Source organism: Poecilia formosa, unplaced genomic scaffold (assembly GCF_000485575.1).
Source record: "Poecilia formosa unplaced genomic scaffold, Poecilia_formosa-5.1.2 Scaffold100, whole genome shotgun sequence".
NCBI lineage: Eukaryota > Metazoa > Chordata > Actinopteri > Cyprinodontiformes > Poeciliidae > Poecilia > Poecilia formosa.
The window spans coordinates 1,093,923-1,106,813 of record NW_006800039.1 but is presented as its reverse complement, the minus strand read 5'-3'; the positions used below and the strand labels follow the sequence as shown (position 1 = coordinate 1,106,813).

At 39.1% G+C, this 12,891-nt stretch overlaps 1 protein-coding gene across 2 annotated transcripts in view; it reads left to right on the top strand.

Annotated features, from left to right (window-relative positions):
* Positions 1-220: 220 nt before the first annotated feature.
* ctif (CBP80/20-dependent translation initiation factor) overlaps positions 221-12,891 on the top strand; it is a 50,271-nt gene continuing 37,600 nt past the window's right edge. For both annotated transcript variants that reach the window (XM_007558931.2, XM_007558930.2), the window contains exons 1-3: positions 221-408; positions 11,996-12,236; positions 12,593-12,664. In XM_007558931.2, the coding sequence (XP_007558993.1) occupies positions 12,060-12,236; positions 12,593-12,664 (249 nt within the window). In that variant the 5' untranslated portion in view covers positions 221-408; positions 11,996-12,059. The remainder of the gene's footprint in view (positions 409-11,995; positions 12,237-12,592; positions 12,665-12,891) is intronic.

Below are 12,891 nucleotides of genomic sequence, written 5' to 3'. Positions count from 1 at the left end.
TATTATTATTATTATTATTATTTTACTATTATTATTATTTGTTTTGGTTTTAATTAAAAAAAATTATTAATACTAATAGAGGAGTAAACGTGGCAACAGATTTTTATTTTTCCCCCCCCCTTGCCGGTTAAACCTGAAGTTAAAAACACGATTGGCGTGTACTGTTGAACAAAACTCTGTTTCCCAGCGTGCTTTACTGCTGGGTGCACGTGTCAACGTTGCCAGCGGACCGGACCGAACGTCACATTCCTGCATTCCCTTTTCCTTTAGTGTGAGACGGCGGAGTTGCCACAGGATAACTAATCTAATTCCTCCCTCCTTTTCCTTTGGACAAACACACTCATGACACGGGGGTTTTGATCTCACAGTGTGATCCCGGGTTCTACGGTGGCCAGAATCTCACTTTGGGTAAGGATTTATCACCAGCTGAAGGCGTATTTTCAGTTGGGCTTTGAAAACCGTTGAAACCAGGCAACAATTTTACACTGGGAGCCGCATAGTCTATGTTGTGTCTGTGAACAAACTGGTTATGCGTTTACAACCACTGACGCACCTGTTGAAGTGTTAATGTTTACAGGGAGCAGTTTGAATCCAGTGTCCTGGCGGTTGCAGCTCGTTATTGTTGGGCTTAATCGCTAATGTTAGCCAGCTGGTTAGCCGCAAAGCTTGCGTCACCATTGTTACCGGTGAAACGCGGACAGACACACCGGGGCGTGGAGGCGGCTTCAGATGCGGCTCTATTACTTTGCCATGGCCTTTGTGTTGCAGGGCGTTTGATGCCTAGTTTCCTTTCGGCATGCCCCACTCAGTTTGCGTGCATATTACAGTTATGCATGGCACATGGGTGTGGTTACGTGCTGAAAACATGTAAACGTGGAGGCGATGTAAACATGGATTCATTGAAGTGTTAACATTCCCGCAGTGTTACGAACGCTTCACAACAGGAATGAGAGAAGGGCTCTTTTTTTTTTTAGACTGCCCTGAAAATCAGCTGAACTAGCTGCACATAAGCTCGCTGTCTCAGCTGTTGACCCTCACAACAAAGAGAGAGCCACAGCTCAACTGGAACTGTTCAAAGAGCGCAAGTGGATCAATAAGAGTTGTAACATAAATTTTCAAAACAAATAAAGAGAAGAACCCTGATTAGTTAGCTAAGTTGCTCAAAAATGTTCCATTTAATGTCATGGGATGCTCATTATATAATGGCTATTATAACGTGTGCACACAGGTTTTGACTGTAACTTGTAAGCTGATTTTCCTCTTTAGGTTTTTCCTAACATTCCTGGCATTCCTGTTTTTCAGGGATTGATTGTATCAGAGTCACTTTAGTGGGTTATGGGAATGTTGGCCTGCTGTCAAAAGATGGAGAGCTTCCAAGACAAATAAGCTTTCAAGATAAATAAGACAGCATGTTCCCATGTGGAATATTCATGTGTAGATAGGTATATTTTTAAGGTATAAAAAGCTCACTAAATGACAGAAACATGTCTCTTTCAGGAAATATTTCTGACTTGCTCTTAAACCTGTTGTGCCCATCTAAACCTTCTTTATCTTTCCCTTCTGATAATTTTGTCAAAAGGTGCTCTGAGTAATCAGCTGGTGGCCGAAATGAACGATTTGTGCTGCCTGGACACTATAAAATCCTCTGTTTCTTTAACACATCACAGTACGCACTACCTCGTCACACTGACAAATGACAAAACTCTGAAATTTGCTGCCGTTATTGAGTGAAGATTCAGTATGAACAGTTATAATCAGTGAGTCGTTTTAAAATGAAATCGGAGGAAACAATTGCAAGAAACTGTTGAAAGGAAACTGTTTTCTATGACATCTTGAAACTTGTCTGCAGTTAATTGAGAAAACAAGAAAGAACAAGACTGTTAGCAGTTCAAGACTGAATGTATATCACAAGTTTATCTGTTTTATTCTCTTTCACCTTGTAGTTATCAGAGAACATGAAAATGTTAGCAGCCTTGTGGAACATTAGCTTAGATAAATGTCTACTTTCTTTAGGGAGTACACAAAGGGACCGGTGTTTCATTAGTAGCCATGCTAGCAGGCTGCACTAATCAACAGTGTAATGCGCTAAAGAAAGTTTAGAAAACTTGAACTTTGCACTCTTTTTGTTTGTTTTTAACATTGTAAGACTCTGTATTACAGCAGCTGCTCTCTGAACACAGTGCCACAACAATGCTTCTGCTCCTTGCATAAATTTCTGGCAACTGGACACAACTAGACAACAAAAAAAAAAAAAAAAAATTGAAAGAGCTGCTAGCTCTTAAAGATGAGCTAGGTAGAATCAATATCAACAGATCAAAACTTTACAAAGAGCTAAGATCTTAAGAATGCCTCAAAATTTTGAACGATGCATATGCTTGGTTTAAAACAACTTAAATGGATGTTTTATGATTATTGTACCAATTGGTGAAATGGGTTCAGAGCATTTAATTTGTTCTTGTACACCAGCATCACTTCAGTTTCAGAATGATTTAACGGACATGAATACAAAAATGAAACAAATAATAAATCCCAATAAATTAAAATAGACGTCAAATCAAAGTAATCCATTCTTTACCCTGAATTTGTTGAGAAGAGACCTTTATTGATGCCAAATTATCAATTTTTATAACCTGCTATGGATGTCTCATTCTGATAAATGTAGTGTTTGTGGACAGTTGATGCAGCAAGGTGATGGTCAGTGAATTTTATGCAATCAGAGCCCTAATTTAATACTTTACTAGCCTTACCCACTACTTGTTTTTGAGTTGATAACCAGCTTAATCAGATTTTGCTCCTACATGAACCTTCATGTAACATTGCCATGTATAAACAAACCTTAGTGCCACCTGCACTACTACCCTTCTCACTGCAGCCATGAAACATATCTGGACCCATATTGTCAATATTTGCATCTTTCCTCTGCAGAAATGTTGCATATGGACCAGACTTCTAAATTACTCAGCATTGCTGATGCGTAAACTCAGCCTGAACTGTTCTCCAGTTGTCAGCGCATGGTCATCACCCCTCTGATCTGCAGTCTTAGCACATGTGTGAATGCTGTTGATGCTGCTGCTGGTACGCTGCTCCACCAGGAGCAGCGAATTGGCTGCATACGGGCTAGTGACGCACCGCCGATCGTACGGAGGCCATGTTCGTAGGGATGTGGAGGGTGAGCGAACTCGGCTGTGTGCCGTGGTGAGAGTGGGAGTAATCTGTAGAAAGCTGAAGCACCCTGAGTCACACTGCGTTGCAGTGATCCATTCTCATTTCAGTGGGAGCTGCTGCTCGTTAGGCTGCTGCTATTGCACAGATGAGTGAGAGAAATGAGGAGTCATTACATGAGTGATTATTCAGGAAAACATACAGCGGCTCATAGAGGTGAGAAATGAAGTGGTTGTTTAAAGAGAACAGAGCGTGTTTGCGCTATATCAAAATTAAAAGATGTAATTACTCGTTTATTGATGTACTTTCTGTGGCTAAGTATTTGCTAGCTTGTTGTTGTGTGTTTTGCCATCATCTTGATGGCCTCGTAGGAGGCTAACCTTTTATTGCCTCTCTTTGCCCCTTTTGTTCCTGTTGAGCTTTCATCTGTCACCTTTACAGACGTTGTAAAACCAGCATGGACACTCCCCTCACGTTTATATTCCACAACTCTTTACGTAGACATGGACAAAATGGCATTGTGGGGCTGAAGTCTGAACGGTTCCACAGTTCTGCACATGCCCAATCCTCTGCTGGTCGGTCACAACAGGGACATGGGGAGACAATGGAGTTATTGTCTTAATGATACACACAAGCTAACACATCCCCCTGACCCCCCATGTGGCATTTGCAGACTATTTGCTACTGGTTTGTTCTCTTGTGTTTCCTCACAATATCTAATTACAAAGAACGAGATTCAGGCAGGTTCAGTTCCGTGCTATTGAAAGTGTGTAAGCCAGATATTGTGTGCAGAGTTTGGTTCTCTGACGTGAGAATATTAATTTCCCATGTATGTATATGTATTTTCTAAATGCTTATATCTGCAGTATGTAACTTTTACAAACAATATGTTTTTTTGTTTTTTTTACATATTTGTAGAAACTGCCATGATGTTGTGACATTATAACATGAGACAGATAATCAGTGAGAAATCAAGCTGCTCTGCCTCCTCCCTGTGCTCTGACAACCATCTGCAGAAATCCACCATGTCTGAAGTAACCAATTAGAGCCAGGAGGAGGGTCTTAGCACTATCAATCTTGCTAATGTACGCACAGCTCAATGTGCTGTTGATGGAGAAACAACTTACTGTTACAGGAAAACTACGGTATATATCCGCCGTCATCGGTGACCATGCTAGCTAGCCTGAGTATTCAAGACAGACTCCAGTGTGGGGAACTAGCTGTAACATAGCAGAAAGAAAGGCTTAGGGTAGGAAGGAGTGTTGGTTGTATTATCATTTATTGTGATAAATCTCTTATCATGATAAGATTTCATTTTATCATTGTCACAGCAAATTCCAATTAATAATGTTTAAAAAAAACAAAAAAAAAACAAAACTGTCCTTATTGTCAAAATTGCTATTTTTGCATTTTTCCCCCACTGTTTGTTCAATGAAAGTATCAATCAATAAATTTGAAAATATTTGTAGTTTATTGAAACATTTCTTTGTGACTGGTATCCTAAATAAGTTAATCTGATTAATTGTGATGAATCGATTATTGAAGTAATCATCAACTAATTCAGTAACCGACTAATTGGCCACTGGAAAATACAGACTCAGATATCATTTTTTCATTTTTATTAGTAAAATATATTTAAAATGGCCTTAAAAACTCGCAACAGCAACCTTAGATTTCAGGTCCTGTGGACCACTCTATGAAAACCTTTGACCCCATGTGTAGTTTTCCTAGACGAATTAGACCAGATTAGTTGAATTATCAGCTCTGCCAGCATTGCCTGAGAACATTGACTCAGACTCCCACTGAGGAGACCGGATCTCATGTTCTTTTCTATTTGGATTGAAAGGATTATAGTTCTTACTGTTTGGTTTTTAGTAACCGTATCAAACCCTGCAGCTGGTTGGATCAGGCTTCTAAAGCCCTATAATGAACAATGTTGCTGTGACAAAACACATTTTTAGTGGAGTTAATGACTTGTTGGCCCAATATGTCTTGACTGACCACATGTCAGTCTTGTCGTAAATGCAAGTCATAATGAGAATGAACTAAAAGCACACATGATGCCAGCAATTCTAATTGATGTTGTGACAGAAAATATTATTGATATTTTTAACATTTTTTTTCATGGGAATAGTTGGAGTAAGAAACTTGCAACTATTCACCTTTAAGATCAATCAAAGCAAAGACTGTGACAAACATAATTGTTCATCATAAGTGTCTGACCTGAAAAATACACTGTGCAGATGGATAATTACCTGTTTGTGCTGTTTGTGAACGTATTAGAATTGTTTGGAAAGATAACGATTTTTGTGATTTCTATTGATGCAAAATGCTGCATTCCATGTGATGGTTTTCACAACAAGTAAAATTGTTTCATAAAGATTTAAAAATTGCATGATTTAGGCAACTTTCCTGTTAAAGGCGCTAATATTTTCCAAGCAAGAATGCAGATCCTCTGATGGATAGACAATGCTTAGCTTTGCAGCACTTGATGAGTAAATGTGCTGCAACAACACTATTCCTTTGATTTACTTCATTTTGTATTACCCTTACATGTAAACAAGAATATTATACCTTCGGAAGCCCACTTTACCCTTAGATTCAGAACATTTTTACTTCAATTGTTGCAGTTGCTACATGTGAGGGAACTGCAACCCTCACAAAATTTGGCTTTCTTAGACCAAATTTTGCACTTATTACATATAATGTTTAGAGTTAAATTTTTGATTTGTACTGACAGTTTTTACAAAGAATTGTCCTTGTTTTCTTTTTTATACACAATCATGTGTTGATTAGAGAAAAAGTAATATGTTAGTAAATGCACTTTTTTTACTTATTGCATTTATGTTTTCTGTTCTGTGCGTGCTTCTGGGATATACATGGCGTTGGTTGAAGCAGGCAGTGTCCTGTCTGGTGCCGTGCTGTGGCTGTCTGACTTGTTCTGTCTCAATGGCTCTGAGCCTCGGGGCGCAGCGTTCGATTGAACCACAGATGGCTCTGCATTCTACAGGCCTGATCGGCCTCTCTGGGCTGTACAGCCCTACCAGGCTGTAAAGTAGTTTACTAAATATTGTATACATCAGTTATTAGGGCTTTGGCTGCTATGTGTTCTGTGTGTAGTACTTTAAAGATACTGTAAAACCTATATAATATAGTTTAAACTGCCTCTTGATGTTGTTTGGTTTCTGAATATGCCATGTAGTGCCAGACAATGCCACCAGTGGAGTTGGGCTAAAAGTGTGATTGGTGGAGGATGGCAGGGTGCTCTTTGTTAGGACAGCTGGTTGAGTTGAGGGGAAGAGGGTGAAACAGTGGAGACAGGAAGAAAGGGGGAGGGGGCTGCTGTGTCACACTGTTATGACCTATGTAGTCATCGACAAGCAAAGTAAGCACTACCAGCCCTTATCAGAACATGTGATTATTCACTCTGTTCCCTCTTCCATTTCTTTTACTTTGAACAAATCTTTCATTAATCAGAGGCTATTAACAGAATCTGCAGCTAGTTAAACACCTTTTAACTGTTTCATTTGAAATATTTTGAGCTCAAATATCTAAAAGTATCTTTTTCAGCTAATCAAAGCCAGCTTTGAGGTTGTAAATATTACAATTCTGTTTTCATTTGCAGGACTTGATGATACTTGAATTTAATAAGCATGGCCCGTCCCCCTTTGCATTCTGGACGGTAGAACAGAACTAGTAGTTTAAATGTAGCTCTTGTCATGCCTATAAGCCAGTTGCGATAGCATTTCCAATTGAGTGGAAATAATTTTCGACAACTTAATTTCTTCTGAGCCAATATTGATGAGTCACCTTAACTAAGCGAATTGAGAAAGTGTGTGTTTGGTAAATCAGAGATATCTTGTGATGCTATTTGTGTTACTGAATCTGAAGGGTCAATTCCTGTGCTTGGCTGGAGATTGAAGGCGCTTGCAGCCCTTAGTCCTGTTTTAATGTTTACTTGTGTCATGTATGCTTAATGAAGACGTTTCTAAGTTTGGGTCAGACAAATCCTCGGTTTAATCGTCCCGCATCCTGCTGGGATGTTGGGACCTTGGCGATCCATGAGCAAAGAGCAAGTTGCTGTTTCTTTAAAGCAGAAAAAAAAATTGTTGCTTTCATTAGAAATATTCATATTCTCTCCTAACAATAGTAGAAACCTAAGCTGGTCCCAGACATCTCAGAACCATAATTAGGAGCTTTAAATACTTTGAGATATTACAAGATTACTGCAGGTTTTGAATTATGTATGAGGAAACCTTGCAGGGTTTAGCCAACAGCCTCGCTTCACACCAGGAGTCTAGTTTTCTGATATTGCAGAGCCACTGTTTACCTGGGGTAAGATAGTTTAAACTTAATTTACTTCTTTATTATAGTTAGTTAGATTTACCATTACACCTTAATCTCAACATCTAGCAAAACATAGATATGTATAAAGATTGATAACACCAATCCAGGGTTTCCCCCAGAAAACTTCCTAAGCCCGGTGGTGGGGGCGTCGAGGTGGTCCACCAACGGTCTACCGTGTTTTTGTATTAAAAGATGTTAAGTTTACAGGAAATATTAAAGTATTACTGTTTAATTATATGTTACAAAAAAACATCTCCAGTGAAATGCTATTTAAACCCGCAACTAGTCCAAAAACAACAAATTTGCACTTCTGTTTAATCCAAATTAACTCAGCTGCTCCATCCGGCCCCCAAGAGCTTCAGGGGCCTCATAAACGCTAATATTGTAAAACAGACCACAGATAAATAAATGTAACACTTGCTGTTGAATTTAGTGCTGTTAAATTTGATTCAATTGTTTATACATAAGTTAAAAGATTTTGAATTGTTTAACATTTAAATGCAAGATTTTAAGGAGCTGGCAAGTTTACTTTGTAAAGCTTCAAAGAACAATATTCATAGTTGGATTGTTTTGTTACCATAGCAACAATGTGATGCTGTGAGTTTAATCTTTGAATTTACAAATCCAAATTAGTAAACTGCTATTATAACTTATTGCTTTTTAGGCTGGCCAATTAAACTACTCCCGTCTCCCATATTTCACTAACTCTAACACAGAAGGTGTTAGAGGTGCTGATGATTTTAGCAGCTAGAGGGGCTCCTAAGTCAAAGTCTGCGCAAGGCTCATGCAGCCTTGGACCGGCCCTGCACAATGAGTAAATCTGCTGCACTGCGCAGAGATGCGCAGCAAACGGGAGATTTGGCTTTAGTAGTTGTTCCATTTCGTGTCTGTTGAGTTTTAATCGTCACAGAAACTATTCTGGTTGGTCGAGTTCATGGGACTCAACCGTGCCTGACCGGTCACGAGTTTCTCCGATTTCCATGCGGCCGCGCGTATTAACTCTTAAGTAGACAACGCATTTGATATGGTTTGATGCATCATGTAACCGGAAAAATAATACTAAAAATAATATAATATCAACGTGATGCATGACTCCGAGGAGAGCGTTAAAGCTCCTCACCGGGCTGAACCTGCATGATGAGGTTAGCGCTGCTCCTTATCTCCAGCCAACCGGGACCACAGACATAAACTTTACAGGGAAGACAGATACAGAGCCACACGATGGGCAGCGCGTTGAGATGTAAACGCCGCATATAATTGTTCGTTCACAAAGATAAATCATTCTCACCACTCCACAACGCGCCTCTGAATTCGCTACAAGTTATTCCTGCGGTTCACATAGAGCTGCGCAACCAGAGCTAAAGCGGCGGGTTTTAAACTCTTACCTAGAGTTCTCCAAAGGATCATAATTCCTCACAGTAAGTTGATGTAAATATCCATACAGGTCAGCCTGTGTCCAGTTTGAGTGAAAGGAGGTGCGCGCGATCCCGCTGAGGTAAAGCAGCAGCAGCGCGCGAGGCAAAGCGCAGAGGCGCCAGCTGTGTGATTGGTCCGCGCGCTGTCGGGTTTAAATGCATAAACTATAAACCTATCTTTAAGGATAGATCTGCTCTGCTAATGAAATGCTCAGAGCAAAAAAAAAATAGATTTAAAAAAAAAAATATTATTATTTTCCTTGAAACGTAAACAAGCAACGCTTAGCCTGGCGGTGGGGCTAGTAAAGCATGGCGGACCGCCAGACTTATAATACCCTGTGGAAACCCTGCAATCAGTAAAAATAATTAATAGCTATTGGCAGCTGTTTACAGGCAATAACTTTGTACTCAGTGTCGAGGAGAAAGGTAGGACTTCTTCATTAGGATGCAGCCAGTTGAGTAATTTTGCATTTTAACTGATGTCATCTTCCCACAATGGCAGATATGCAGATATCTTGGGCTTAACATCATTGTTGAGTGATTGATTTAATTATATATGTCACCCAAGATCATGTGGTTGGTCTATTTTCAGAATGTTTTTTTATTTTTACATCTTTAAAAAGCTGTACAAAAAAAATAACAGTTTAAGCAGATTTCAGTTTCTTTCTAAGAAATATAAAATGAAAACGTGAGCAATCTACATATTTATTTCTAGCTTTCCTGCAATAATATGCTAGTAGTAATGTAACTTTGTAGCAGGCACAATCCTACTCTGTGTTGCGTGTAAATCATTCTACAAAACAGCTTTTTAATTTAAATTTAAAGCAAACACAAAAAGATTTTGTAGTTGACGTTTTTAACTGTTTGTAGAATATTTTATTAGTCATTTGTAGCTAGCATAAGTAAACAGCAGTCTTGCCAGTGTATTTTCTACAGCATTTAGATCCTTTCTTTAACTTTTACATTGCTGAAAGCCTGCAAATACTGTATTAAGACCGACCGAGTGCTCTTGGTCAAAAGTTCAGAAATACTTCCTGTTTAGCCTTCCTGTTATCTGCTGAGATTTGTGGTCTCTGACCGCCCAAATCTCAACACCTCAAACAGCTTCTTACATTTCTTTGCTTCCTCTTACTTCATTTCTAAACAGTTCAGATACTGAAAATATATGCTTTTAGTCTTCTTCCCACAGATAAAAAACAAGACTCATGTAGAGTGATGTTCTGAGGCATGTTAGTCAGTGTTTAATTAATAGGTAGTAAATATTTTCTTATCTGCAATCTTGAGTACAAGTACACTTGAGAAACATTAATATACATTTGAAAGTAAAATAAAATGTTTCAATGTTTTCAGTGTGAGACAAACTATTGTATTTGAGTCTGAAGACTGTAAAGTAACAGTAAGAAGAGAATGGTGAAAGAAAACAATATTTTACTGATGACTGTAAAATAAATCTTTAATTGGAAAAAGAGCTCTATATTTCCATCTTCCTGAAGTGTCTAAACATTTTACTGGCTGACAGGCGATCAGAAAGGAGAGATGACTGAAGCTTGGCAGCTGTCAAAACATCTGTGTCATCATCTAAAACTGGGATAGCCCGATGCCATAAAACATGACTTGTATCTGAAGATGTTTACATTGTTTCTTTGTATTCATTTTGATTTTGCAGGAATTACAGGTGATGCAAACCCTTTTTTTATTCTTAAATGAATCATTTTTTTTTATCAATCCTTTCTTTTTATGAGGACTTGCTACATATTTAGAAGGAACCATTTACAAACCAAGTCCCCTGTCAAATATAGGCAGCATTTTGGTTCGGCAGCAGTTTGCACACTGTGCTCCGTCATATCAACATGTTGATCATAAACGGCTCATAAATATGAACATCAAAAACCGAAGAAATCATTAACCTCAGTTCTTCATGATACTACACTTAAGAGAAACCCTTTTTTTTTTCATTCAAGTAAAATGTTTGTCATTTTAGCGTAGCTGCAAAGAGCAGGATAATCAATGTATGAATGGATTATACTCTACTGTCAACAGGGGAGGATTACAGTTCTGACTGAAGGTCAGATTACAGACGTGTCGAGATGATTTGCAGTATGTGTGGGAAGACTCTGACCCCTGTGAGCAGAAGTTTTGTCACTCACTCTTCTGTTTAGTCAGTAGCTCCAGACAAGAAGTCAACTTCTCGTCTGATTCATTAAGTGAATACCTAAATGTTTGCATTACTGCTTTATTTGATCAATAATAGGCACATTTCAGTGTTTGTTGATATGTAAACGTCTTGGTGTTGCATTCACCAGGCCTTTTGTGGCTCATACTGTTGACTTGTTGGCAGGAAGTTCATGGGACTCCCCTGTAAGTCGCCAGCCTCAGCATGTAGTATTCTGCGTGCTCCAACCATAAATCCTCTTTGCATGGCTGGTGATCAAACCTTGATGTAAAGGAGCTTAGCAGCAACGGACAGTCAGGCGGGAAGCTGCTTCCCTGTTGGTCAGGGTTCAGGTGAACACACACAACTCCGACAGCGGAGAAAGAGAGAGAGATGGAGGGACACCGACATAGAAGTAGCAACATAAAGTGGATGCAGAGTTGGACCAGGAATTAACTGGGGAAAGGAGTTTGCAGAGAAAATGTTTCTTTTTGAACACCTGAGTAAAATATTGCAACTGCCCAGCAGGGTGATATTGCAGTTGGACATGTAAACAATGCAAATATGGATGCTTGCTAACAGCTTGAACTATGACTCGTCTTTGAATGTTGTGAAAGCAGGCGGATCAAAGGTAAGAGAGAGAGAGAGAGGGATTTTCAGTTTTGCTGCATTTTTAGACATTTTTTTTGGACAGCTTAGACTTCTAACTGTATAAATATATATTTTTTATTAATATTTATTTTATCTAACTGTGTAGTTAAAGAGAAACTGTAATTTATCCACACTACCAGGACTTTGGTCAGTCATTGATTTGGATTGTTGATATCTGAAGTAAACATGAAATCTATAACATAAGAGCATCTGCTGTTACTGAATTTCTAACTTCCATCCATCTTTATCCTTATCTTTGTATGTACAGGTCACCTTTCTCCCTCCTTCCTCCTCCTCTCTTCCTCCCTCCTGCCACCTCTGCAGAGGTTGCCATGGAGAACTCTTCGGTGGCGTCTGCATCGTCTGAGGCAGGAAGCACCCGCTCGCAGGAAATAGAGGAGCTGGAACGTTTCATCGACAGCTACGTCCTGGAGTACCAGGTGCAGGGCATTCTGGGAGACAAGCCAGATGGAGACGTGGACTTGGACAATGACGGCAAAGAGCCGCAGGTTGGATGATGATGTCTGAAATGCGTTATTTGTTTGTTACACATGATGCATACCCAGCTGGTTTCTCTCATTTGTACATGTCACAACTTAGTAGAAGCTTTCTAAAGTCATGCTCATGTTGTTGTGGAAGTGAATGTGCCATCAGTTGAAACTGTAGTTAAATGGAAAATCCAAAGGCAATAGTGACATGTAGAATGTGAAGAATAACACCGACTGACTGCGTGTGTAAAGGGAATTATAGTTAGCAGAAGCTTTTGCCATGTAGTCATAAATTATGTTTTAAATTGGTAAGAAAACAAAAGTAGAAACAAAAGTAAAACAGCGTAACTATATCCCCTTTTCTTTTTCTCCATCAGTGGACAGATGACTGCATCAACCAGAGAGATGGTAGCTGGACGTCATCTCAAGGGAGAGGCTCCTCTAAACGTGTAAGTTTTACCTCCATGGTCCAGCGTTCTGCTCATCTCTCACTAAACACACTAATCAAACTTTTTAGTTTCTCTTTACTTATGTCTCTGTCCTGTTGTCTGACAATGTCAAGGGTCTCATTTGAAATAGTATTAAACTCAACTCACGTTTAAAGCTGCAGTATGTAACTTTCACGAAAATATGTTTCTTACATATTTGTTAGAAGTGTCACCATGTCGTGACTGTG